The sequence below is a fragment of the Myotis lucifugus genome, unplaced genomic scaffold (assembly GCF_000147115.1).
Source record: "Myotis lucifugus unplaced genomic scaffold, Myoluc2.0 scaffold_296, whole genome shotgun sequence".
NCBI lineage: Eukaryota > Metazoa > Chordata > Mammalia > Chiroptera > Vespertilionidae > Myotis > Myotis lucifugus.
In genome coordinates this window covers 1,325,664-1,353,352 of record NW_005871344.1, presented here as the reverse complement: position 1 = coordinate 1,353,352, position 27,689 = coordinate 1,325,664, and the positions used below count along the sequence as shown (strand labels likewise).

The window sequence follows — 27,689 nt, the reverse complement described above, 5'->3', positions numbered from 1 at the left end:
GACCAGGAAGGGTCTGGTGGGGTCTGCAGAGGCACAAACACAGTCCCCACAGACCAGGGGACAAAGGCACATACAAGCCTGTTTTGATTTAAGCAATCCTTCTATCTAAGCTTTTCCTCATCCTTCTGAGTTTAATTGGTGACTCGTTTTCACGTTCCCATGGAACCGTATATACTCAGGCATGGTAGCCTAATATCTTGTCTCCTGGTCTGTCTTTCCCACTAGACTAGACTATAACCTCTCATGAGGGCAGGGCAAGGCTGTGTCTGGTTCACCACTGAATCCCCAAGGGCTAGCCATGGGCTGGCACATGGTGGGTGCTTAGTGACTATTTATTGAATGAACAGAATACAGGTTTTATCTTAGGATCAGGAGTGGTTAAAGCCTGTTGGTGGAGAACATTCCTGGATTCAGTTTCAGGGAGCTGGTGATGCGGTGTGGGCTGGCACAGGTGCCAGATGGCACTGCACCTAGAGGTGCACAGTATCACCTGTTCCTTGCATCCTTCTTTTTGCCATAGGCCCAACATTGCCCCAAGCCAAGGGACCTGGGCTTATTGTTTAAACTTCCCTGGCTCTGGAGGCAGAGTGACCTCGGTACAAGATCAGCTTTAGCCCTTCCTAGCTGTGTGACCTCCGGCAAGTACTTCTCTCTCTAGGCCTAGATTTCCTCACCCGCAAAAAAGGGTGCAATAGGACATAACTTGCAAGATTTTTGAGAGCTTAAACGAGATCATATATGTAAAGAGACCAGCTCAGTACCACACATAGACATTTGTCAAATAGTTTTGTTTCCCCCATGCCTACACGGATGATTAGTTTCAGCCTTTTGGGATCTGTCTGGTGTCTGCTTTTCTTGACCTCTAGCATTTGGGACAAATATTTGGCCCCTAGGCGATGTCCCCTGCTGCCCAGGAACCACTCAGACCTCCTGAGTGGTGGGTGAAAGTGGTATAAGTCACATTCATCATCAGCCTTAGGGGCAGGAATAGTGTAGACCAAGTTAGTACAGCATTGCTAGAGTTAGCAAACGAAAGGATAGGACACCCACTTAGCTGTGAGTTTCAGATAAGCAATGAATAATTTGATTGAATATATATTTGAGATATACTTTCACTAAAAATTATTTGTTTACCTGAAATTCACATTTAACTGGGTAGCCTGTATATTATCTGGCAACCTGAGGCCAAACCCACTCTGTTAGATTCTCCAAGAGCAAAGTGGTTTGTCCAGGCTCCTCCCCCTTGTAGGAAGCAGCCAAGCTAGGATATGAACCTGCGTGTGCCTGATTCTAGGTCTCAAGCTCCTTCCCTTACATACAACCCATACACGTGGTCCGTGTGGTCCCTCCACCCTGACGGACCTTTCCTACGCCCATGTCTTGCCTACGCTGGGGGATCCAGGTAGGACCCAGGCCAAGCCACAGTAAGGGCTCAGAAAATGCACCTGAAATGTGTTTCCTTCAGTAGAAAAAACAGAGCCATCATGTGCCAGAGACTATTCTAGGCCCTGGGACACAGCAGTGAAGACAAATGTAAAATTAATGAATTAAAGAATCCCCCCTGTTGAGCTTGCCTCCTTGTTGTCAGGAGACAATAAAATAAAAGCATGTAGTAAGTTAGATGATGATAAATCCTAAAGAAAAAAAGGCAGAAAAGGGGGGTTGGGAATGCCAGGGGTAGGGCGATTGTCAATTAAAAGAGGTATTGCCACACCCCCACCAGAATGACAAAAATGAAACATACAGACAATACACATGCTGGTGAGACACGAAGCCACGGGAACTCCCGTGCCCTGCGGGTGGGAGCACATGGTCTCCGCCGTGGAGAACTGTCAGCATCCCCTGGAGCTGAGCCTACGCTTGCCCCAACACATAGCAATTTCTCTCCAGCCACCCAACTAACAAGTGTGCACATTTATTCACCAAAAGGCATGGACTAGACATACTGGACTGTTCATAGCAGCACGATGCATGATAGCTGGAAACAACCCAATGTCCCTCAGAAGCGGAACAGATACAGAAATTGTAGGATATTCACACCATGGGAAACCATGCAGCACTGAGATGAATGAAGCAATACTGCTTGCAATGGTGCCCATGAATCTCGCCCACATGATGTTGCGTGAAAGGCAGACACCAGGCTAACATATGAGTCCATTCATAGAAGTCCAACAGCAAGGCTGTCCCATCTGTGGGTGAAGGCAGAACCCTGGTTACCGGGTGCCGAGGGGAGAGCGGACCGAGAAGGGCACAAGAGGGGCTTCTGGGCGCTGGTCACGTTCTGTTTCTTGGTCTGGGCCCAGTTAATGGCTAGGCTGCGCATTTGAAAGTGTATTAAGCTGGTGCTATGATGTATGCCCTTCCTCCATCTATGTTTAACAACATGCTCTAAAGGCGAGGTGGTTGGGCCCCACTGAAAAGGCCCTCTTCTTGCAGGAGCCAGAGATAAGAGTGAGACCGACAAGAGGGAACTGTATGAGAGCAACAAGCGGTTCTTGGGGCCCTACAACCCTGCCAGCCCATGCCAGAACATTCTGCGTGTCATCGCGGTACTGCTGGCTGCCCCCTGCCCTGGGCCTTCCCGGGGATGCGGGAGAAGGGCAGCGCCCATGCCCAATGCCTTCCCCACCCCTCCCATCTTCCCAGGTTCAAGTCCCCTTTACAGGAAGCCTGCCCCAACCACGTGGGCCGTGCTGAGTGCCCCGACCCCTCTGGCCTGTGCCACAGCATATGGGCCACGACACCCCTGTTTTGCAGCTCCTCCCTGCTGACCTCTGCCTGTCTGGCGCATTTGTGCATCTGTGTACAGCTCATTCGGGGTCTGTCCGTGTGTGCCTGCATCTCTGCGCCTCTGTTTCAGGAGTTCGGAGACTTCCTGGGGCCCCAGCAGGTGAAGGACCTGTTGCTAGCCGCCCTGGAAGGGCTGACAGGCGGCTCGGAGGCCGAGGCTCAGGGGAGAGACTCGGGGGAGATGATGCAGCTGGCCTCGGAGGTGACGCTCAGCTCAGTGCTGGAGTGGTACCGGCACAGGGCGCTGGAGGTGGTAAGGCCCTGGGAGCAGGGGCTGGGCGGGGAGACCCCTATAGGGCCCGCTCATCCCTCAGGCAGAGCAGGGTGGTGGTGGCTGAGTTCAAGGTGCTCCCAACTTGGAGCGAGAAAAAAACTCACCCATGCGGTGTGGGGTGGAGGTGGGCAGTGAAGACAAAGGGGCTCACGTTCAGGGAAGGAGCAGGCACCTGCCCTCCCCATTTCTCTCCTGTGTGCCCCCTCTTTCCTGTCGCTCTATCCTATCACTCCTCTCCTCCTCCATCTCCCTGCCCCCACGCCTGCCCTTGCTTCCCATGGGCCTCCACCTGCTCACGGCGCCCGCCCGCCGCTGTGCTCCAGATCCCGGAAATCACGCAGGCCATCTACGTGCAGCTGAGCCACATCCAGGAGCCTCGGGCCCGCGAGGTGGCCCTGCTGCCCATCTCTCTCCTGGCCAGCTCGTTTATGACCGAGGTCGTCGTGGCCCTGCTCATGTGCCCCCTCCCACTGGACAGGTACCAAGTAAGGGGGGCTTGTCGGCCGCTACATCTCAGAGGGTCAAAGCAGCTCTCCCCCCTCCCCACCCCCGCGGTCTGGGACTCTCCTTCTACCCAGAGGAGCCCCTTGCCCTTCCAGACGGCCCTCCTCTGTGATCTGCGGTGCTGTGACAACCAGTAAGCACTCCCAAGCACTGCTAGCTGTCTGTGCTCAGCACTAATAGTGCAATAACCCCATTCTACAGATCAGGAAACTAAGGCTCAGGGGAAGTTGGTTTTTAAAAAAATATTTTTATTGATTTCAGAAAAGAAGGGAGAGAGAGAGAGAGAGAGGGAGGAACTTCACTGATGAGAGAGAATCATTGATCAGCTGCCTCCTGCATACCGCCTACTGGGGATTGAGCCCATAAACCAGCCATATGCCCTGACTGGGAATCGAACCATGACCTCCTGGTTCAGAGGTCGACGCTCAACCACCGAGACATGCCAGCCAGGCAGGAAGTTTGTGAGCCAGCAATAGCATGAGGACCTAAACTCAGACCTGACCAACTCCAAGCCCAGAGCTGTAATGACGCCATAGAAAGGAAGCCGGGACACAGTCCTGACTCAGCCGTCAGCTGCTGTGTGGGCTTGGCACCCTGCTTGTCCTCTCTGGGCTTAGTTTCCCCGCACAGGCAAAAGGAGGGAGTAATCCCTGAATTCCCACTCCAGACGAGTGGTCGTGACAAGCAATGCAGCCAGCTGTGCTGAGTTCCTGCAGGAGGACGCACAGGCTCTCAGCCTCCAGGGAGCAGGTGGCCTGATGGGCAGAGAGGCCTGAGGTGGCCTGATGGGGCCAGATGTGAGCTTGTAAGCAGGAGATACCAGTCTGACTGCTCCAGCCGCTCAGCCCAGGAAATGCTCCCACACTTGGAGTGGCTACAACAAGGCAGAGTGTGTGGTCCATCTCTTAAGATGTTGGGCCGACAATGAATGTGAAAGAACTGTGCGGAGCTATGCAAACGGGGCGTGCTTCTAAGTAAGAGTTGGTGTCATTCATAGAAACCGAAGACATGGGTGGTGCGGGCTGCGCGACACGGGTCCGTTCTCCCGCCTGCAGGAAGCGTACCCTTCCGACGGCACTGCCCGCCAGAGGGTTTCTTCTCAGAGCCACGAAACGTTCGGACTCACCAGGCCGCTGGGGCCACACCTGACATAGAGACGCTCAGGATATAGGAGGGGCAGTGTCAGGGGCTCCTCTTTGCAGGAAACCATGCAGCAGCCCATGAAGCCACCAGCCAGAGCTGGAACAACATTGAAGGAGGCCCTGGCTCTCAGGTGCCAGCTTGCACTTGTGTGAGCCCGAGAGTGAGGGACTCCTTAAATTTTGTGCCCCAGACGCTTCACTTTCCTACTTTACTCTTGGCCTTGGGTCCAAGAGTGGGTCTCTTGGGCCTCTCGGGTGAAAGGTGCAGGAGCCACCCTGGCTTAAATGTCTCTGGCCTCACAGGAACTAGTATTTCTTACAACAAATAACTCATAGACTTTGCTTCCAGGGTCCCCACAGGGACAAATCCAGTCGCAAGAGTCCCTGCGCCCCAGGAAGCTCAACGCTATGGCGTCCCCGTCGGGTCGGTTCTTACAGTGAATTTACAGTTCCTCCCAGCCCAGATGCAATTTACCAACTGGGTCATTTTTACCATAAGCAGTGGTGCCTAGCAACATGGTTGACATGCTGTGTTTATCGGGTTTCCAGGGGAACAGAGCTGGAAAGTTAACGCAGAGGCACTGGCCTATCAATGCTTTCTAGTCCCCAGGATAGGTGTGTCCGCAGGCTGTGCCGCCTGCACAGATGTCCTTCTCCTGCCTGGTGGACGGCCTTCTAAGGGACAGGGGTGGGGGCTCCTTGATGTTATGTGGCAAATGCAGGCTCCAGGCCCCAAAGGGCATAGGCTTTGGAGACATCAGACCTGGTCACTTCTTGACAATATAGCTCATTAGCTGTGGAGTCTTGGACTGGCGATTTCGCCTCTCTGAGCCTCAACTCTGCATCTGTGAAATGGGAATAACAACCCACCCTGAGGTCATTGTGAGAATTCAGTGACTTTGAATGGCTTAATATCTAGTTCACACCTGTAGCCCCAGAAATTTGCTTAGTGCCTGGCAGACAGCAGACGCTCAATATTTGCTGGAGTAATAACTTGTATGTAAAGCACCTGGCATAATATCTAGGAAATTGGGTTTTCTATCACTATTGGCCCCTGCTTCCCAGGGAGTGTTTTCTGGGCTGTTCCAGAAATTTGCTGGCATGCTCATGGATACCACTGGAAGGCCAGGTGGGCGCCCTGCCCTGGTCCTCACTAAATACCCCACCCCTGACCTCCCAGCAATGGAGCAGAGATGTGGAGGCAGCTGATACTGGGCAAGCCCAGCTGTGAAGTCCGAGACCTCCTGGACCTGCTCCTGACCAGCCTGAAGGAGAAGCCTGTCACCAAGAAGGGCAGGGCCTCCATCGTGCCCCTAGCGGTGAGACCTGCCTGCCTGCCCCTCTGCCCCTGCCCCTCCCGCCCCTGCTGGGCTTAACACACCCGGCTTCCCGTGCCCAGCTCTGCTAGCAGCTAGGTGTGTGGCCTTGGGCAAGCCTCTGCCTCTGGGCTCTTGTGTGGCCCACTGATGACCATGGCACTGCCACCACAGGCCCATCAGCATCCCGGGGTAGTGAACAGGAAATGACCGGGGATGGCAGACCTGCGTCTGAGAACCGGCTTTGCTATGTTACTTTCGTGTGGCCTGAGCGAGTCACTGTACCTCTCTGAGGCTCAGTCTCTGCATCTGTAAGTGGAAAGGAGAGTATGTGTCTCGCGGGGTGGTTGTGAAGACTAACTCATTCCTCACTCGGTGACACAAAACATTTACGCTCTCCTTGCTGCCAGGCTCAGAGCGCAGCCCGAGGACACAGAGGGAACGGGCTCTGACCGCAGGAAGGTCGCTGCCTCTCCCACTGCTGCCCGGGTCTAAGGCAGCGGGGGAATACCCCTGCTCACTCCCTGCTCCCACTCCTGCCCCTGCAATCTGCACTGCAGCCAATAGGTCTCTGAGAAATGCGCAGCTGCTCTTCCCAACCTCCTCAATGGCCTCCCATTGCCCTGGAGAGTAACACAGTGCTCCTACCCGTGCTGCAGGCCCCACACCCCTCACGGGCCTCACCACACTCCATGCTCCTCTTGCTTGCTCCAGCCTCATGGTTTTGACCAGAATGTCATATGTGCTATGCTGTCTTCTGTCACAGGGCCTTTGCACATGTTGTTTCCTCTGCCTAGACTACTCTCCACCAAGTTAACGTCTATTCATTCCCTCAGCTCTCAGCTCAAGCATCACCTCCTCAGGGCAGCCCTCCCCGATCTCCCTGACATGAGGAAATCTGTGCATATTATACTTTGCATCACATACTTTATCTTGGGAGAATTTACCCCAGTTGTGATTTGACAGCAGTTGGAGGGGGTCATTCGATTAATCTGTGAGGTGCATGAAGATGAATAACAGCCTGTTTTGCTCACCATGATATCTCCAATGTCTAACATACGCCTGGCACATAGTAGACATTAAAAATGTTTGAACTGATATAGTCAACAAATATTTATTGAGCACCTACTATGTGCCATGCACACTCATAAGCTCTGGGATACAGCTGAGAGCAAGACATTCTGATGGAGGAAAGCAAACAAAGACATGGGGAATGGAGGAGTGGGTGGCATTATCCTTTGCAGAGGAAGATACTCCCACTCAGCAGTACAGTCCACGTCTTGCCCAAGGTCACACAGCCGGGAAGCAGTGGTGCCAGGACTCACACCCAGACCTCCTACCTCCAACCCTGTGCTTCCCCCCTGATCTCTCTGCCGCTCCCCCCAGCACGGAGTTCTGTGAACAAGCACCAGCACCCATGCCTTCTCTGCCTGGGGCATGTATCCGCTCCTCCTTCCGTCAGTGTGTGCTGGCCTCTTCTTCAGTCAGTCATTCATGCTGCTTGTTCACCAGCATGGTAGAGATCGCCTGGACTAATTTAAAATATATGTATTTTAATTGATTTTTTTTTGTTAGAGAGAGAGAGAGGAAGGGAGAGGAGAGAAAGATAGAAACATCGACTGGCTGCCTCCTGCTAGCCCCCTACTGGGGCTCGAGCCTGCATGTGCCCTGACGGGGAATCGAACGGGTGACCTCTTGGTGTATGGGTCGATGTCCAACCACTGGGCCACACCGGCCGGGCTGGACTAATTTTTATATTGTGGTATTGATAAACCATTTGAGCAAGATCAAGCCAAGAGCAGAGCCCTGTGGCACATCACTAGCGACTTTTCTTACACCACAGACTGTTTTGTCTAAATATAGTCATTGGTTTTTGGGCTGCTGAAAAGTGTCAAGGCTTTGAGCCCAGGAGGCTTGTCTTAGCTCTGCCACTGCCTGTCTATATAACCTTGGTCAGTCACTTCCCCCTCTTTATCCTCCATATTTGCATCTGTAAAATGGGTAGTAATAACTCCTGCCCGACTATCTTACCTGTTAAGAGAGAGGTTGTGTATGTGAAGGGGTTTCTTAAGCCGTGAATTACAAATAAGTGCCACTTATTGTTCTCATCCAGCCCACATTATGTCTTTTATTTCCATGGGAACAAGCCATGGGTTTGGTGGCACAGATTTCAACCATTTCTTTAGAAAGCATTCTCCCTTCTCCTCCACTCAATTCCCACCACACCTGTGAGCTGGCTGGAAGAGGACCAGTAGCCTCACTTTATGGAGGATGATTCTGAGGCCTGAAGAGGGACAGGGAGTGGTGGAACCAGAATGAGCCATCAGGTCTCATGACCACAGCCCATCACTGCCCCGTCCCACCACACATGGTCCTGCAAGTTAGAGAGGACTTGATGGGCTGAATGGAGGGGTGGGGCCAATGTGAGGGGTGGGGCCGAGTGTGAGCAGTGGGCCCAGGCCAGGACCAGAGAGGACTGGTACGTGAAGTTGGGAGGTGAGTGCAAGGTGGGTCCTTGGGAACCTGGTGGGCCAAACGCCAACAAAGCCGGGTTCCCGGGACTTGGGAGCGCTGGTGTGGGGGCAGGAGGGCGAGGCAGGTGGGTTTGGAGTAGAGAGTCCAGGACTGGTCCTCCCTGGCTCTGCTCAAGGCTGGCGCTTGTTTGGCTGCTGGCTATATGGGGAGACAGCGGGGCAGTTAAGGGCCCAAAGTAGAGTCAGCTGGTGCCTCTCTTTGTGCCTGTTACAAAGAGGAAGAGGCAGGGCAGCTACAGCCTTATCTCAAACCCTGGGCTCACGACCCAGCTCTGCCCGCAGGGGGTGACCTTGGGCAAGTGCCATCCCCCATCTAGCTTGTCTCCTCACTGACACAGTGCCGTGGACACTCCACCTCCCAGAGATGGGGTGGGATCCCTCCACCGGGATCCTCCAGGGGGTGTGAACAGCAAGAGGCAGGTTCTTGTTGTTGCTCTGGTGCAGGGCTCACCCAGAGAGCTGGGAGCCGGGTGGGTCATGGAGGGGATCTGGGTTTTCCCAGGCTGGGCCAGCGTAGAGCAAAGATCCAGGGGTGACCCAGAGAGGCGGTGCATCCCCTGCCAGGGATGCCGAGGCAATGGGCAGGACGTCCCACCAGCCTCCCCTCTGCCCTCAGGCAGCCAGCGGCCTGTGTGAGCTCCTGTCGGTGAACAGCTGCCTGGGCCGCGTGAGGCGCCTCTACCCCCAGCTGCTCCTGGCGCTGCTCATTCAGGTCCATTACCACATCGGCCTCAACCTACCTCGCCGCCTGCCTTCCCAGCCTGACCGCAAGGACGCCAAGAAGGACGCACAGCCCTCCGTCTTCGAACCCGTGCGGTATGCCCCTGCTGTGTCCGGCTCGGGGAGGGCCACGCAGCAAGGGCCCTTCTGAAGGCCTTGAGGGCGCCGAGCAATAGGAATTAGCTGTGGGATAGGAGAGAAAACAGAAGCACACTTCTGTGAACGCCAACAAGGTGTCCAGCACCTGTCTGTGCGTCAGACTCTGCTCCGTGCTGGGCCGCAGGAGAAACGGCCCCCGCCCCCCCTCCCCCCCGGGGCTCACCGTGCCATTCTCCTCTCTCCCCAGGGGTATTACCTGTATTAGGTTTGAATCCAAGACCCAACCATCGGATTTTAAATTATTAATCAGGATAGGTAATATATGCGCATAGTAAAAATCTCCGAAGACATTAACAGGGAGCGTCCTTCCCTCCCCTTACCCAGTTACCCTCCCCAGGAGGACAGAGTTCTTCCTTGCCCTCCCAGGGGTGTGTGTGCAGAGATAAGCTCATAGGTTTATTTCTCTATTTTTACACCAATGGGGCTGTGAACCTCACACAGGTGTACATTTCTGCTTTTAGCATATGCTATATATTGGAGATCATTACATGTACAGCTGTTCATTTTTTAAAAATATAATTTTTTTATTGGTTTCAGAGAGGAAGGGAGAGGGAGAGATAGAAACATCAATGATGAGAGAGCATCATTGATCAGCTGCATCCTGCACGCCCCCTACTGGGGATTGAGCTACAACCCAGGCATGTGCCCTTGATCAGAGTCGAACCCAGGTCAACCCTCTAGCCACTGAGCCAAACCGGCAAGGACACTGCTCATTATTATTAACAACTACATAATATTCCTGTGTAAGAAATTTCAATGTACCACAATTTATTTCACCAGGGTCCTCTTTTTTTGTTTAATTTTTAAAATTGATTTCAGTGAGGAAGGTAGAGGTAGAGAGAGATGGAAACATCAACGATGAGAGAGAATCATTGATTGGCTGCCTCCTGCATCCCCCACCCCCCTTTACTGGGGACCGAGCCTGTAACCTGGGCATGTGCCCTGACTAGGAATTGAACTGTGACCTCTTGGTTCATAGGTCGACGCTCCACCACTGAGCCACACTGCCTGGGCAGGGTCCTCTTGATTTAGGCCCATTGCAACTGCAGACAATGCTGCAGCAGTTTGCTTGTTCACATGTCTGTGTGCACACATGCAGCTGTCTCTGCAGGAGGAGCTCCTGGCAGGGAATGGCTGCACCAGAGGGAACTCCTGGCAGGGAATGGCTGTAGCAGAGGGTTCCTGCGTCTAAATGTTAAGGTGGAGCAGGAATATGTGGGGGAAAGAGTTCTGGGCTGTGCAGTGATGAAAGCAGAATTGGAGTGCACCCTAAGACACCAGATTTGCCAAGCTGCTGCCCACAGAGGCACTGCCTCCAGCAGTGTGCGAGTGTCTATGTCCTCCCACTTTGCCAGCACAGTGTAGTAGAAAACATTTTCATCTTTGCCAATCTGAAAGCTGGAAAAAGTGGCATTGTGCTGTAATTATAGTTTGCAGGTGGCTCATTCTGTTTTAGTTAAAGGTGCTAATGCTTAAACTGGAAGATATAACCTTCCTTCTCCAACAAAAATGTATAAATCTCAGCTTAGCCATTCAGCCAGTGCTGGGAGTTTCGGGGGTGAGGGAGGAGGGTGGATGGGAGAGTTGGGAGGGTGAGTCCTAGGCTCTTAAGGTGGACAACATCTGGGGCCTGCCTGCCTCTGTCCCTTCGTGTGTGTGTGTGTGTGTGTGTGTGTGTGACTTTACACTCTGGGGGCATTGCTGGTGGGGCTGTCACTGAGCGCAAGTTTCAAAGCTTTAGCACAGAGGTTGCATGATTCTGAATGCCCTGGGTTCAGAAGCTTGAGTTTTCACACTGGACTAATATTCATTACAAAACCAAACACGTGAAAATTGAGCCAATTACCTGAGTTCCAAAATACTTGATGCTTCGTCTTGAATCATGGGAACCACCATCTCCCAGTACCATTTGAGGTGTGTCCACACAACTGCATCATAAACTCTCTTTTTTTTGTAATCCTCACCAGAGGCTATTTTGTCCATTGATTTCTAGAGAGAATGAAAGGGAGGGAGGAGGGGCAGAGAGTGAGAGAAACGTCAGTGATGCGAGAAAGACACATCGATTGGTTGCCTCCTGAAACACCCTGGCCCCGGGCTGGAGAACTGCAACCGAGGTACATGCCCTTGACCAGCAATCCAACCCGTGACCCTCCATTATGTGGGCTGATGCTCTAACCACTGACCAAACCAGCCAGGGCACATCATAAACTCTTAAAGCAAGGGTTTGGGTTTCTGGAAAACACTGTTCAAATGTACTTTATTCCACACATTGTCATTTTTTAATTTTAATAAAGGTTTATACACACATACACACATGTATATACATACACACACATACATACACATACTAGTACATATACATATACATATACATATACGCACATGCACACTATGTATCTGTGGGCACTGGTGCTGTGCTGGGCGCACAGTAGGACAACTCCCTGGCAGTGGCCTCCAAGCTCACCCAGGGGCTTCAAGATCAGAGGTCGGGGCCCAGCCTGGTCAGTCACAGGTTGTACGAGCTCCCCAGGTCCTGTTGTGCATCTAGGTTTGGGACTCACTACTTAAGTGTCCCAATCAGATGAAGGGCTCATGGTTGGACAGGAGACTGTGTCCAAATGAGCAGACAGGACTGTCCCACAGAGCACCACCCAGCCATGGGCGTGATGGGGTGGAGGGCAAGCGTGAGGCCGGGGCCGGGACGCAGGGAGCCCCAGCCCCAACCTCTCCTCCCACTGATGAGGCCCCGGGGGAAAGGGAGGGCAAAGCACCAGCTCAAAGGGAGGGAAGCCAAAACCGGTTTGGCTCAGTGGATAGAGCGTTGTCCTGCGGACTGGAAGGTCCCAGGTTTGATTCCAGTCAAGGGCATGTACCTGGGTTGCGGGCACATCCCCAGTAGGAGCCGTGCAGGAGGCAGCTGATCGATGTTTCTATCTCTCTCCCTTCCACTCTGTAAAAAATCAATAGAATATATTTTTTTTTAAAAAAGGGAGGGAAGTTTTGCTTCTGTGTTCTCTTGCTCTCAAAGCTAATGATTGTTTGTACAAAAGCCACTCTTTGTGGATACGCTGGGCACACTCCCAACAAGTAGCCTGGCAGAGAGAAGCTCCTCTGGCTACAATGGGAGCTGCCCGTGGAAGAGGCCTGGGCGGAGGGAGGCCCAGCCTGCAGGGAGCGGGGCGCCATGAGGTCTCAGGCCCCTTGTCTTGGCAGCTGGGTGGTCAAAGTGGTGAAAACCCTGCTGCTGAAGATGGGCTGCTCATACGAGGCCACCTTTCTGGATGACCAGGGCGGCTGGGAGCTCATGGGGCAGGAGGAGAACCACCACCGAGGCGTGTCCCTGCTGGCCAGGTGAGGCCAGGGCCCGGGCAGGGGTCGGAGGGAGGGGAGAGACTGCGGCTTCTTCAGACAGACAGACAGACAGGTGTGGGATTGTGTCTCTCTGGCAAACCATCCCCTCAGTCCACCAGCCCTTCTCTAAACCAGGAGAGCACCGTCTGCCTAGCGGGTAGATGGCACAGAGGTGAGGGACGGCACACGCTCTGCGGAGGCAACGTGGCTGCCACAGGGCCTGGCATCGCAGGGCACTGAGGGTTGATGAGGCCCCTCGTCTCACTGCGCTGTGATTAGCTCCCACACGAATGCAGGAAGGATGGGGTCGTCAGGTAGTTCCAAGTGTGGCCTGGGAGTTGGTTTGCCTGCGTCTGAACCCCCTTTGCCATTTCCCAGCTGTGACCCGGGCAAGTCACGTCCCTGTCTGTGTCTCAGTTTTCCCTCCATTAGTGTGGAAATAATAACAGGACCCACAGCAAGATTTGGGGGGAGGATTAAATAAAGTACTCGGAAGAACACCTGGCATGTGGTAAGAGCTCAACACAGGTTAGCTTTCACTATCCTCCTGCTGACTGGGGGAGTGGGGGGCAGGAATGACTAATGCAGAGGAGGATGCCAGAGAGGGACAGTATGTACCCAAAGTCACACAGCCAGGAAGTGGCAGAGCCGGGAAACGACCTGCTGACCCCGCCCAGGGCTCTTCCCTGCCACCACACACAGCCTCCCCTGGGGTCAGGAGAGGGCCCCTTGATGTCAATGATGTGACCCCTGTGAGAACAGCCTGTCCCTCAACCCTGCACCAAGTGCCCAGGATGGTGCTCTCCCTGGGTCTCAGGACACAACACATTAACTGAACACCTAATATGCTCAAGTCAGCATGCAAAGGGCTGTGTGTATGTGGGTTATTCCGTTTAATTCTCACCATGGCTGATGACATAGCACTATTATTATCCCAGTGCTACCCAGCAGGAAACCGAGTCACAGAGAAGGTAAGTGACCTGCTAAAGCCACACAGCTAGTGGTGGGGCCAGGATTTGAACCCAGGCTGCCTCACTCCAGACTCTGCAGCTGCCACGCTCTGACTCACTGGTGAATGGAGCGTAGCGCAGGGGTCCTCCGACTTGAGTGAGCCACACAGTCATTCACAGGGCTTGTTGCAATGCTGATTGCTGGGCCCAGCTCCCGGAGTTTCCAGTTCTGCCCATTTGGGGCGGGGCCTGAGAATGTGCATTTCCAGGGATGCTGACACTGCTGATCCAGGGGCCACACTTTGAGAACCACTGACTTGGTACAATAAACAAGACAGCTGGAGTGGAGAGCCCGGGGTTGGGGCTCCAGCCCTGCCACGTCCCCAGCGCTGTGACCCTGGGCCTCTGTCTCCTTATCTGTGAAAATGGGGATATAATGGTGATCTGCCTCGAAGCTTCGGGGTGAGGATCAGATGCAGCCACATGGGAACGCGTCGGGCTGCTGCCTGGGCTCAGTGGGCGGCCCTCGCACGCTCTCCTGCGGTGTCCTCCTGAACTGTCCTGTGCAGTCGGGAGTCCTGAGCCTGTCTGTCTGACTGATTTGCCCTGTGCTCTTGGGCAAGTCACTTCCCCACTCGAAGCCTCAGTTTCCTCACCTGCAAATCAAAGCAGTTAACCTAGATGGCCTCTGAGATGCTGTCCAGGTGGGGAATCTTGGGAGCACAGAACCCAGGTGACCTGGTCTTGTCCATAGTTTTAAGGGTCATGGCCAGACCCCCACCAGCCGGGCTCCCTGGAGCTGGAGAGCCTGAGGGACTGCCCCTCTGCCCCCCACCCCCAGGGCCATGGTGCAGTACTCCTGCCAGGAGCGGTGCCGCATCCTCTACCTGCTCATCCCGCTCCTGGAGCGTGGCGATGAGAAGCACAAGATCACGGCCACCGCCTTCTTCGTGGAGGTACCAACCGGGCACTGGGTGCCGGTAGGGGCTGCTCCCAGGCCTCCCCCGAGCCTAGGCCTCAGGTCACATTATTGGTCTTTTCTCCTGTGCAAACTGTGCTTAACCGTTTATAGTTTTGTGTGAGCATGATTTCTCTTGAATATGATGAGCTCCCTCTTCCCTCCCTCCTCACCTCCTCTCTCCACTCCTTCACCCATTCCACTCTGCTCAGACCCCTTCGTGCCCCAGGCAACCACCATCCTTTGCTGGGCATGTCTGTGCGCCAGGCACCAGATTGGAGATGCAAACACACATTTGACTCTGCCCTTCTCTCAGTGCATTCTTGGTGCCTGGGCACACGGGGAGCAATGGCCACCCTCCCTCAGCTCTTCCAGATGGAGCAGGTGCGGCGGATCCCCGAGGAATACTCCTTGGGGCGGATGGCGGAAGGCCTGAACCACCAAAACCCCATCATGAAGGTGCTGTCCATCCGAGGCCTGGTCATCCTGGCCCGCAAGACTGAGAAGGTGAGCCGAGGGCAGCGGAGAGCCCGGCCCAGCCCGGCTCAGGGCGGGAGGGAGGATGGAGCTGGCCGCCGTCCGCTCTCGGGTGCCAGCACTGGAATCAGAGCCCATTTCTGTCCTGCCCATCAGTGAAACGGATAGCTCTTAATAATTCCCTGAATGCTTTATTCTTCTGAAACAGTTTCTAATCAGACTGTTCACAACGATCTTCAAGGCAGTGTGTGTAAGAAGGGCCGGGCATGGCAATAACTACTCCAGTTTTACGGATTAGGAAACCAAGGCCAGGATTGCTGGGGAATTCTTAGCATTTTTTAAAGTGCTTTGTTTTTTCCTACCGCTCGAGGTTGCAGCTCAGGATGGATGTAGCGGGAGGAAGTGACAGAATGTAGATTCACAAAACAAACTAACAACACAAGGAAGCAGGCAGACAGCAAAGGGCCCCAGGCGTCCAGGCCAGGAAGGAGCCAGCAAGGCCAAGGGGGCTTTGGGGAGAGCAGAGCGTGAGTGAGGCCATCCAGGTGGGTGGCTGGCATAGCAAAGCCTGGAAGCAGGACTTGTTCCACCAAGTTCTTCTCCGTGAATCCGGGGCTGGGTCTCCTACCCGTTAGCCCAGGTAGGAGCCCCATCCCAAAGCTCCTGCCCCACAGACCGCCAAGGTGCAGGCCCTGCTGCCCTCCATGGTGAAGGGCCTGAAGAGCGTGGATGGGCTGCTGGTGATGGAGGCGGGCCACAACCTCAAGACCATCTTCAAGGGGCAGGACCGGAAGCTGAATGACAGCTCGGTCTATGTGGAGTTGCTGCAGATCCTGCTGCCACACTTCAGTGACGTAAGGAACCCCACGGGGGTGGGTGGTGGGTGGTGGGAGGGGTGGGGGTCGGCATATAGAGGGCAGTTCTTTACTACCCTGGGGGCTGCCATACCCCATGGCCCGCAGGACCTGGGCAGGGCCAAGTCATTCCAACACGTCTTTTTGCAATAGGTGTGCATAGAGGAAGGTCCTTTTCTAATTGGCTCTCATAGAGGGCGTTCTCCCCAGAGACTTGCTTCATTGCTGTTGTGCACCTACAGGGGGTGTGTTTTTTTAATAAAATAAATACTCTGTCATCATTTTATTCTTTTTGTAAAAAAATATATTTTCATTGATCTCAGAGAGGAAGGAAGAGGGAGAGAGAGATAGAAACATCCACGAGGAGAGAGAATCATGGATCTGCTGCCTCCTGCAAGTCCCCCACTGGGGATCGAGCCCACAAGCCGGGCATGTGCCCTTGACCGGAATCGAACCCGGGACCCTTCAGTTCACAGGCTGACGCTCTATCCACTGAGCCAAACCGGCTAGGGCCAGGGGTGCGTTTTTATCGGTTCTGGCTGAGGGGGGCATTTTTCTACTTGGCACTTAGGCACCTGGTTGGTGCGTGGGAGTCCTGGCTGGGAGGAGCCAGTGGAGCTCCGGATCTAGGCTCCGGGGAGGGAGAGGCCAGCCCCACCGGGCGGCCTCTGCTGGTCTCCGTCTCCTGCGCCTGGAGGGCCACTCGGAATGAGTGGAAGGAAGGTTGGGTGCCTCCATGTGGGGCTCAGAGGGCCAGGCAGCCTCCTGGAGGAGGGGATGCGCCTGAGCCTCCGCGTCTGTCCCAGGCACGAGAGGATGTGCGCTCCTTCTGCATCAACCTGTACGGCAAGGTGGTCCAGAAGCTGCGGTCACCCTGCACGCCGGCCATGGAGCAGCAGCTGGTCAGCACCTTGGTGCCCCTGCTGCTGACCATGCAAGAGGGCAACACCAAGGTGGGCCAGGTGAGTGCACAGGCACTGGGCCCTGCGGGCGCGTCTCCCTCTGAGGAAACGGATCCAGAATCACCAACCATCTACCGCGGGGAGTCCCTTTTCCAAATGCACCCATGCCAGGATTCCTCTTCCAAACAACCAGCCTGCTTGTACATTTCAGACGGGAATTGGTTTTCCAAAATCCAGTGTCACACAGTCTCTTCTGGCTGTCCTGGGATGCCGCCGCTCTGACATTCTCTTCCTGTCGGTCCCCAGTTGTGTGTGAAGACCCTGTTCCGCTGCTCTTGCTTCATGGCTTGGGAATTGCCCAAAAGAGCTTACAGCCGGAAGCCCTGGGACAGCCAGCAGCAGGCGGTGACCAAAATTTGCAACTACCTTGTGAGTGCTTCCGACACTGCCGTGGTTCCTTATGAGTATGTTGGACGTGGGCAACTCTTTCCTTTTTTCTTCTTTCTTTATACACCCTGACTGGCAATCCCACTACCACCCATGAACCCATGAGCTGCTGGCTCCTGCATGTCCATCTCCGTCTCGGGCTCGTCTCCTCACTGCTAGTGTTCGCTTCCCAGTGGCCCGCCAGACACCTCCGGCTCAGCCCCATGCACTGCCGGCTCAGCATCTCTCTCCTGGCCTCCCCATGTCACTTCTGCTCGGTCCCTCTAGATCCCTAGAATCATCCCTAGATGACTCCGTCATCTCCCTCACCTTCCATGTTGGATCAATCTTAAGCAACCAGAATACCAGAGTCTGTTTTTCCCTCCCCACCCCCAGTCCTTGCCTTTAGTTCAGTCGTGGATGTCCCTCGGCTGGGACAGGGGTCCCACCCAGTGGGTCTCCCAGCCTTTAACCGCATCTTCTGCAATCCATTCCCCACCCAGGCCAGCAGGGTGTTCTGGTTCAAACACGCGTGTGTTTATCTTCTGGAAGGCCTCCTTGGCTCCTTTTTTACTGTGTGTGACACAGCTCTGTGAGACATGACCTACAGGGGAGAAGCGAGGTTCTCAGATAAGTGTGGGAAATACCCCATTGCCATCTTCCTCTCGGGTACGTGCAATGCCATCAGCTCATTAAAGCCTTGGAGATGTTCTGTGCTAAGGACGTTTCACGGTTGTTGAATGTATGGTTCCCAGGCCTATGTGACTGCAGAGCCCCTTTCCAGGTAACACTGAGAACACCCTAAGGTAGAAAAGGGCTGCATTGCAGGCCGCCGCCCAGTTCCTCTGCATGACAACCAGGAAGCTTTGCCACCCAGTCCCCTTTACCTTCCCTGTTGTCAGGGCAGGGCTCCCCGATGCAGACTCTAAGACAGAGATGAGCTTGCGGGGGCTTATGAGGGAGGACCCTTGGGGCCAACGCCTGTGGGAGGGAAGGCAAAGAGCAGGAGTGACAGAGAAGTCAAGCCTCAGTGAGCTCAGGGGAGGCCTCAGCCAACACGATGTGAGATTCTCCGATTGGGGCTGCGGGTAAAGTCTTTGCGCCTCTGTGTGCACCTGTCTCTGGATGCCAGCCACCCTGGGAAAGGACGTGACCTCGGATCAGCGGTTTTCTCCAGCCAAGGCAATGCCCAAAGCTGGGGGAATACATTTTTCATACCAAAGGGAGAGCTGGACAGAACATGCCAGTATCCCCCATACCAACCCAACAACTATATACAGGTTGTTACTGGAATCGAGACAAGGGCTCCACACCACCATTATCCATGATGCTCAGAATCCGCTCAATCCAGTGTCTAATGTTATCACCATCATTGTACAGAGAGAGAAAAAGGCCTGGAGGAAGTGTTTGGCCAGGGCACTAATCCAGATCCCTGCCGTGACCAGTGACTAGGCAGATACTGATCACGAGTGACGGGCTGTGGTAGGGCCTGCGGCAGCCTGGAGGCCTGGCCCTGCTGAAAGCCTGCAGGGGGCTCCAGCTCACTGTGCAGCCACTCTTGCCAGGCCTCTGGTTTCACAAGAAAAGCCAGAAACCCCGGTTTTTATAAGACATTAATTAGCAGTCTATTTAGCTTGCTTAAAACCCTGTGCTGGTCACTGCTTGGCTGGCCAGTGTGGCCTGTGGGCTGCCAGCTTGTGACCTCTGTGTTAGACCCCGCAGGATTCCCAGTCTCTTCTTTGGGCTCTGAGTGTCAACAGCTTTGCTCATGTGAAGGTCAAGTTCCAGTCTTAGCTTTAGAAGGGGTGGTAACTAATTCATCAATTCATTCATTCGCGCACTCATTCATCCATCTGCCCTACACTTTCATGGTACCTGTACCGTGCCAAGTCCTGCCCAGGGTGCTGAGCTGAGTGAGATGGCTCCTTCTCCTTGGGGAGCTCAGAACCCAGGGGAACAACAGGTATAAATAACTACAGCACAAGGTCAAAGTGCAGTGACAAAGTGTGCAAGATGCTGCAGAAGCATCAAGGGTGGTGGGATTGGCTCTGCCTGAGGGTTGAGGAAGCTTCAGGCAGGAGTTGGCTTCTGGGCTGAGCCTCAAGGCACAAGAGGGAATTCATCCGATGAGGAAGAGAGGGAAGGCGCTGAGATCAGGAGCCATTGCGTGTACTAGGCACAGACCTGGGGAGAGCTGGCGACGTCCTGGGCCTGGAGCACAAGGTGCAGGTGGGTGGAGGCAGTGGTGGAGGTTCAGGCCGAGGAGGAACTTGGTCATGAAGGCTTTGCACGCCAGGCCCAGGAGTTTATTCCCTGATGTGCGGATTGTCCACAGAGGAGTGACAATCCTCTCATCTCCCGCAACAGCCTCTTAGCAGGATGCCTGCCCCCAGTTCCCACTGGATCAGACTCATCCTGAACACCACTGTCAGACTATTTTGCCCCCAACACTGATTTGCTTTTGCCCTATCGGGCAGGAAAGCTGGCTGCCTATTTTCTAATGCAGGGGTCCTCAAACTACGGCCCGCGGGCCACATGCGGCCCGCCAAAAACATTTGTTTTTTTACTTCAAAATAAGATATGTGCAGTGTGCATAGGAATTTGTTCATAGTTTTTTTAACTATCGATCAAGTCCCTCGCTTGCCGCCACAGTGCGTTCTCACCTCCAGCTGGAACTGCATTTTAGAACGTCCCTCCCAGCTGCAGCAGGGGGGCGGGGCGGGGCGGGAGAGGAGGAACTGAAGTGAGTGTGTAATCAGCTAAGAGAAGGTGAGGCTGGCCTCTGGGGGCGCAGGCAGGGATATCTGGAGGCAAAGGGCCGGGCTTGGCTGTCCTACTCCTGGCACCGGGAGGAGTGGATGAGTCCGGGTGAGGGCTCAGTGCTCTCGGGGTTCTCTTGTCCAGGTGAACACCCACCGAGACAGCGCCCTCACATTTCTCAGCCAGAGCCTGGAGTACTCCAACAATTCCCGGGCCTCCCTCCGCAAGTCCTCGGTCCTGCTCATAGGTAACCTGCCCTGGCTCCTGGGGCTCTGCACAGTCTCCAGCCCTTTTGGTGCCGCGCCTGGGTGGGTGCTCCCCTTGGGTTTGAGGGTCGGCCAGCAGATAGTCATGGTGCAAATTAGAGAAGTCTTCTCTCCTCTGAGATCAGTGCCTGGGACGTGGCCACTGGCTGCCTGCAGCCTGGGGTCCTTGTGCAGGCGCAGCCTTGGCTCCTGTGCCCGGCAGAGCTGCTGCTTCCCGCCTGGGTCGAGGCCCAGCAGGAGGGCCACGCGGCACAGTGGGACAGGGAAGTCAAATCTCAGCTCCTTGGTCCCCTTTCTGAGCTCTGTTTTCTCATCTGTGAGTTGGGGATCAACTGCTGTTTCAGATGGAGGAGACTTTTTCTTTTTAATGTGAAGCCTGGCTCGTCAAGGTGCTCACTCAACGTTAGTCACCGTCATTCCCCTATTTCCCACTTTCCCGACCTCTGCCTGTGTGGGGAACACAAATAGCAGATCCCCCTCACCCAGAACCCCCCACAGGACCCTGCTGCTGACACGCTGGGCATGTCTCCTCCCAGCTACTCCCCTGCCCCGCCCCCAAATAACCACACACCCTTCGCCAAGGACCAGGACCTGCTGCTGAGAGGCTTGGAGAGGATGCTGCTCCCACCTCACACCTTGTTAAGCGATGTTTCCTTGAGTTCCCTCAATTCATTCGCAGTTTTGCATCCATCCACTCAGCCACGAATCCCTTCAGCGGTTTGTTTAGCAAATGGTGGCTGACCCTCTGTGTCAGTCACTAGGCTTAGGTGCAGTGGTTCTCAACCTTCTGGCCCTTTAAATACAGTTCCTCATGGTGTGACCCAACCATAAAATTATTTTCGTTGCTACTTCATAACTGTAATGTTGCTACTGTTATGAATCGTAATGTAAATATCTGATATGCAGGATGGTCTTAGGCGACCCCTGTGAAAGGGTCGTTCGACCGCCAAAGGGGTCGCGACCCACAGGTTGAGAGCCGCTGGTTTAGAGCAACAAAGAAGCCTCAGGAGGTGATGCTGATGGCGGAGGGCTGGTAAAGTAATCGGCGATGGGATAGAGGAGCCATGCCTAAACCTTGTTCCAAATTGATCACTTTTTAAAATGTTGGTGTCTAACTCCTGGGCGTCTCCTCTGCGCCAGGGCCTGTGCTGGGAACAAGGCCGCGAGCAGCACCCGCCTCTGCCCGCAGACGGTCCCCAGCGGGGGCAGCGATCCCAGCCTCGGGGTGACCACTCTTTGGGGAGACTCTGAAGGAAGTCATGAGCACTTTCTCTAGGAAGAGGCCTACACCCACACAGTTGTGCACGTGCTTTAGGATCCTCAGAAACTGCCCCAGCCCTCCCCTCCCCCGTGGACTGAAGAGACCCTTGGTCTGGCGGGAGATTCGTAAGTCACATGTGAAGTACAACACGGTATCTACAGAGAGAGACACTCAGGGGCTGTGGGAACCCCGAGAGGTGCTTCACTTGCTTGTGGGCAGGGGCAGGAAGGACTTCCTAGGGGAGCAACTCTGTTGAGCTGAATATTCGAGGACAAACAGGAATTAGCCAGAAGGACCATGGAGTCACCGAGACGCAGGACAGCACCCCATCCCAGGGGAGCTTGTCGTGTAGGAAGGGCCTTCCGACAGGTACAGGCCATGCAAGGACCTGCTGGCACTTGGGGAGCCAGGCATGCAGCTGGGGGCAGGGGAGAGGGAACACCATGGCTGAGGAGCTGGGTCTCCGCCCCTCCAAGGGCCCTGCCAACTGCCTGCCTGGAAGGGATGCCAGGCACTCAGTGTCTTTCATGTTATTGTGGCTCAAACGCCCTAAACAAGGGGCAGCTGAGGCAGCACCTCCCCGAGTCTCAGGTGAGGACAGTAAGGGCCAGTCTGACTCAGGGGCCACCTGGGGCTGCCCGTCAGGATTGGCTACAGCCCACATCCTGCCCCTGTCCCGATGCCATCCCTGCCCTGAAAGCCTCCCACCTCTCCCAGGGCCCCTCTTGGGGACTCTGTCCAGGGTCAAAATGAAGTTCGCCTTTGTGTCCTCATTTGTGGGGCTGGAGAAGAGTGGGAAGAGCTTCTCTGAGGAGGTCTGGTCCGAGGGAGGGACGGGGGCGGGTCCGAGTCAGGAGGTGGGTTGCTCACCTCTTGCTTGCATTATACTAAGGGTCCCTGGTCCCCTTCATGGATAGCATAATGACGGAAGATCGTCTGAATGAAGTTAAAGCCGGTAAGTGGTGCCCTGTGTTGGTGAGATTTCAGGGGCCAGTGAGAGAATGAGGAGGCTCACAATAGGTCAGAGGAAAGGGAAGGGATTGTCCCAAGGCAAGAGTCCTCAGCTCAGTTCAGCTGTGTTAGTCTTCATGCACGCGAGTACATGTTAGGTACCATGGAGTCCCCAAGACATCACCCCAGCCTAGGGGAGCTTATTGTCTAGGAACCCAGGCTCAGAAAGCCAGGCCAAAAACCACTTAGTTCAGAGCAAGCAGCTCAGACTCTTAAGGGCGGAAGATTACTTTTGTAACTGGGAAAGCCGATGGGAGAGCTGAAGGGAGGCTGGGGCAGTCCAAGAAGGCTTCCTGGAGGAGGCACGTTTTGCTTCAGCCTTTGAAGTGTAAACAATTTGAGGAGCTGGGAGACACGTAAGATGAGGGAGGCTGAGCCGAAAGTACCTAAGCCAAGGCGTGGAAGTGAGAAGGAAGGATGAGGTGTGAGACCCGTGTGGGGACCTCTTAACAAGTGGCCTCTTTCCTTCCCGTGACTCAGCTCTGGAAAACTTGAGACACGACCCGGAAGCATCGGTGTGCATCTGTGCGGCCCAAGCCCAGGACAGCATCCTGACCAGCTGCTGGCGGACCTCCTGGCCAATGACACATGCAGACCTGTGGGTGTGCGACCCGGCCGCCACGCACCGCTGGGGCTCCAGCTGCGAGAACCTGCCCACGTCCCACCAGCCACGCTCCTGGATCATGCAGGCCCTGGGCTCCTGGACGACGTCCTTGAGGCAGTGATGTCCCTGAGCCCCAGCCCTCCGCAGGGCAGGCCCTGGCCGCAGCCATGCTCACTATAAATGCCACGTGGCTGACCTCTCGCCCCCGAGTGTTTCCTTGTGGGAGATGCCCCGGGGTCTGGAGCAGTCATCGCTCCGCACAACAAATCTGTGAGAGGAGCCTGGCCTTCCTCGTTGACTCGGTCAACATTTACGGACTCGCGTAGGCTGTTTGTCCACACGTGATAAGTGGGGAGGCTGAGGCTCAGAGAGGTGAAGCGGCTTCCTCAAGGCCACACAGTAAGTGTGCTGGGCGTTTCAGTTCCCCTTCCCCCCACTGGGAGAGCTTAAGTACGAAAGGAGATGAGGACATGGGTATTTTTTTTTTTTAAATGGGGGACATCTGTAAGACTTTATTTTTATTTATTTTTTAAAAATAAATATATATTTTATTGATTTTTTACAGAGAGGAAGGGAGAGCGATAGAGAGTTAGAAACATCGATGAGAGAGAAACATCGATCAGCTGCCTCCTGCACACTCCCCACTGGGGATGTGCCCGCAACCAAGGTACATGCCCTTGACTGGAATTGAACCCGGGACCCTTGAGTCCGCAGGCCGACACTCTATCCACTGAGCCAAACCGGTCAGGGCGATGTGGGTATTTTTTGAGGGAGGAAAAGAAGAACCTCCTCCCACCTCGAGACGTCATGCACAACCCAGAACCCTAATCCCTGAGGCCCACCCTCGGGCCTTTACCCAGAGCTTGGTCACCATTCACTTGGGCAGCATTTACTAGAACTGAGCAGCTAACCTGGGCCATGCCTGCTCTGGGTACCAGAGATACAGACCCAGCCCGGCCCCGGGGCAGTCTGTGGTCTGATGCGGTGGTTCCCCACAGCAGGGTGATTTTTGAGCCCCGGGGAATATTTGGCAGTCTCTTGAGACATTTTTGGTTTCTACAGTTGGGGAAGGAGATGCTATTGGTATCGTGGGTAGAAGCCAGGGATGCTGCTAAACATCCTCCAATGCACAGGAAAGCCCCCACGGGGAAGAATTATTCATCCCAATTGTCAAAAGTGCTGGGGTTGAGAAGCTTTGGTCTAAGAGACACACAGCCACCCATAGCCCAGCAGGTGGTGAAGGGAAGCGTGGAGCTGTGAGGTCCAGAGGAGATATATAGACCAGCTTGGGGTTGGGGTGTCAGGGAAGGCTTCCCAGAGACAACGCCCCCTCCAGGGGGTTTGGAAAGATGCCCGTATGGTAGATGTGTATGGAGAGCAGGGCACCTAGGGCCAAGGCCCAAGGGCAGATACATAGGTGCAGCAAAACCCAGTGGGGGGAAGAGGTGGGCAAGGATTGGTCACTGTGGCCTTGGAGGCTGTGCTAAGGAGGGAGACCTCACCAGGAGAGCAGTGGGAAGGCATGATGGGGAGGCGAGAGGCAAGCAGGGGAGACACGGAGATTTCTGCTTTGGAAAGCTCCCTTCTCCTGGGGATACAGGCTTCCCCAGGCACTGCTGGTGGGAGGGAGATGAGAGCAGCCACTCAGAACAGGAATCTGTCTGTCTGCAGCCACGTTGTTTATACCCAGGACCCTGAATGTGCCGTGCTTAGCATGGCCGGGGTGAACCTGAGGGGGGCAGGTGGTGAAGGATTAAAGAACACAGACAAGACAATAAAGCTGGTACGAGGTGGGAAACTGGTCTTGGAGGGAGAAACAGTGCCACAGCCTGCAAGCCGACTCTTTGTTTTATAGCCAGATTCCAGGAGGCAAAGTAATGGCGTGGTCAACATGTTTACAACGTTCTCGCGGGTTTCAAGTCTACTTAATTACATGCACCTAAACTCTATCAAGCTTTGTTTTGGCAGCACTTGCTGCACTTCCTGCAGCCCACATCACTCAGCCACCTGGGACCACAGGTTCGGACCATAAGGTCAAGCTTACAATTACAGTGGGGCCTTGACTTACGAGTGTCCCGACTAACGAGTTTTTTTAGATACCGGCTGTCTCTCGGCAGATTTTTTTGCATTGAGTTGATAGAGTAATTTGAGTTAACGAGCTCCTTAACGAGCTTGGTCTCCGATTAAACTCGTAAGTCAAGGCCCCACTGTATAGCCTTTGGCTATAATTGTGCTGGGAGGGCTTTGCCCTCCAAGCTGGGACCTGCATGTGGCTTTGCCACAAAAGGACTGTGCCCTCTCATTAGTCTGAGGCTTGAACCTGTCCAAACGCTGTAGCCGCTCTCCACACCTGAAATTCTATGTGGGCACACATCTCAGGGAACTCCCCCACAGGTCCGTAAGGAGCGATGGGTGAGGGAGATGCTCACTGTGCTCTCTGTGGTGCCTGTGAGAGGAGGACCTGGCCCTCCATCCTCAGGGAGTGAATGGGCGCCATGGAGTCGAGTCCCACAAAGCAGAGGTGGTGGGGGTACCATGGGCAGGACCTAAAACCCAGTGCTGAGTGGAAAAAGCATATTAAAAAGGTATGCGCAAGAACACATACAAGCTGAAAATACACATTATAACACATTAGAGTGGTGGGAGGGGCTGAGGCAGGCTCTGGGGTATAAAAGGGAATAATGGGAAAAAGGAGTGGCAGAAAGCTCACACTAAGTGGAACGAAAGGGCGGGCAGCGGGTCGGGGGAGTTGTGTGGACAAGAGCACAGGCAGGGAGACCTGGCCAGAGGCTTCGGAGAAGAAGGTAGGGGTGCTGGGCTGCAGTGTGGGATGAGGAGGGTGAGCAGACCTGTGTGAGATTCAGGATAGAGAATTTTCAGAAGCTGGCGGTTGATGAAGGAAGGGGAGGAAGAGCAAGGTACTCAGGTTTCTGGGTGGATGACTGGGTCAGCGGTGTCCCCGCACTGAGTGATCCCTCATAGCAGGAGCAGGTTTGGGGAGGGGTGAGTTCAGGCTGGACCTGGTGAGCTTGATGGGCTTGTGTGCCATGCTAGTGGAGACATCCACCAGGTGGCTGGCTGCACAGGGGTGGAGCTCAGCAGAGGATCTGAGATGGAAACAGACCTGAGATTCATCTTTGTACAGGGGTGAGATCCCCGGGGTGAGTGTAGAGTGGGAAGAGACATAAGCCCGTGGAGCACCTACATTTAAGCTCCTGCTGCGGATAAGGAACCCATGAAGTTGACCACACAATCACCCTCCAATAAATGGTAGGCCAAGGCCAAGACCATCAGGATTCTGGACTAGAGAGAGAGCAGGAAGTGGGATGGTCCTTTTCCATTGCTAAGAGTGTTCACAAGCATGGCCTCCTTGGCGTTTCATAGCAGCCATACAGAGTTATGGGGAGGGTAGACTGGCTTCATGGTCTATCGTCAACATGTGAGGACAGGGCTCAGACGGTGGGCCTTGTCCAAGGTCACAAAAGGGAATCAAAGTGTGAGTCCCAGAGGTCTCCTACCCATGCCTCAGCCCTTTCCTCCCAGAGACACTGCTGCTTTCATTGGCTAGAACTCAGGTTTGGGTGCGGCCTTGACAAATGACAGCGACCATATTCCAGATGTAGGTGGCCCCGGAGCTCAACAGAAGCTACCAGGCTCAGTTACTGGCCGAAGCCCCCAAGTGGTCTTGAGTTGGAAGGGTCACAGAGCACTGCGAGAGTCACTTCCCTTCCCTGAGTCTCCCTTATCATCACCATGGTTTTATAGGAATCAAATTTAAAAGTGGAAGCAAAGGACTTAGTAGGCTCTGCACTCAAGAAGGGAAAAGATCATGAAAAGGTCAAGTATGGGAACCGTAGTTAGGGAGCAGGCTGGAGGAGGACGTGTGGAAAAGCTTTGGGTTTGGAGGACAGGGACCAGGTGATCTGCATGTGGGCAAGTTAGAAGGAAAGACACAGTCCTGGCCCTGGAAGGCTCATGGCCCTCCATGTGTCCTCCTTAGCCCTGCTGTTTCTTGCATCCTCCACTGCTGGTTTTAGATCTCTTCTCTCCCCAGGTCTCTAACAGTCCCCTTCTCAATCTCTTCACCCAGCCTCCCCTATCAATCTTTCACCTGGCAACCCAGGCCTTCCTGAGACAAACTTGCCCTTGGCTCACTATCCTCTGCAGAATGAAGGCCAATGTGCAACCCGGCCCTCTGGCCCTCTCCCACCTTGCTGGCCTTACGCTCCCAGTATCCAATATGCTGGCTGCTGTATACCTCCATTCCTCCCTGCATGTGGGCTCCCACGGCCTGAAATGCCCAGCTTTCCCTCCAACCTCCACCCATCTGCAGAAACCTTCCTCATCTCTGCATCACCTCCTCTGTGAAACCTCCCCGAATCTCCCTGTTGCCAGAAGGGACTGGCCCTGAGTGGGTCTGCCTCGGGCTG

At 54.5% G+C, this 27,689-nt stretch overlaps 1 protein-coding gene across 1 annotated transcript in view; it reads left to right on the top strand.

Annotated features, from left to right (window-relative positions):
- Positions 1 to 23,412, top strand: part of MROH7 (maestro heat like repeat family member 7) — a 37,341-nt gene extending 13,929 nt beyond the window's left edge. The window contains 15 exon segments of the mRNA XM_023763654.1: positions 867 to 937; positions 2,437 to 2,549; positions 2,861 to 3,043; positions 3,388 to 3,542; positions 5,891 to 6,029; positions 9,177 to 9,376; positions 12,653 to 12,790; positions 14,582 to 14,696; positions 15,065 to 15,205; positions 15,850 to 16,029; positions 16,836 to 16,991; positions 17,238 to 17,360; positions 20,262 to 20,364; positions 22,537 to 22,599; positions 23,136 to 23,412. Of these exon segments, the coding sequence (XP_023619422.1) occupies positions 867 to 937; positions 2,437 to 2,549; positions 2,861 to 3,043; positions 3,388 to 3,542; positions 5,891 to 6,029; positions 9,177 to 9,376; positions 12,653 to 12,790; positions 14,582 to 14,696; positions 15,065 to 15,205; positions 15,850 to 16,029; positions 16,836 to 16,991; positions 17,238 to 17,360; positions 20,262 to 20,364; positions 22,537 to 22,599; positions 23,136 to 23,380 (2,125 nt within the window). The 3' untranslated portion in view covers positions 23,381 to 23,412.
- Positions 23,413 to 27,689: the final 4,277 nt, after the last annotated feature.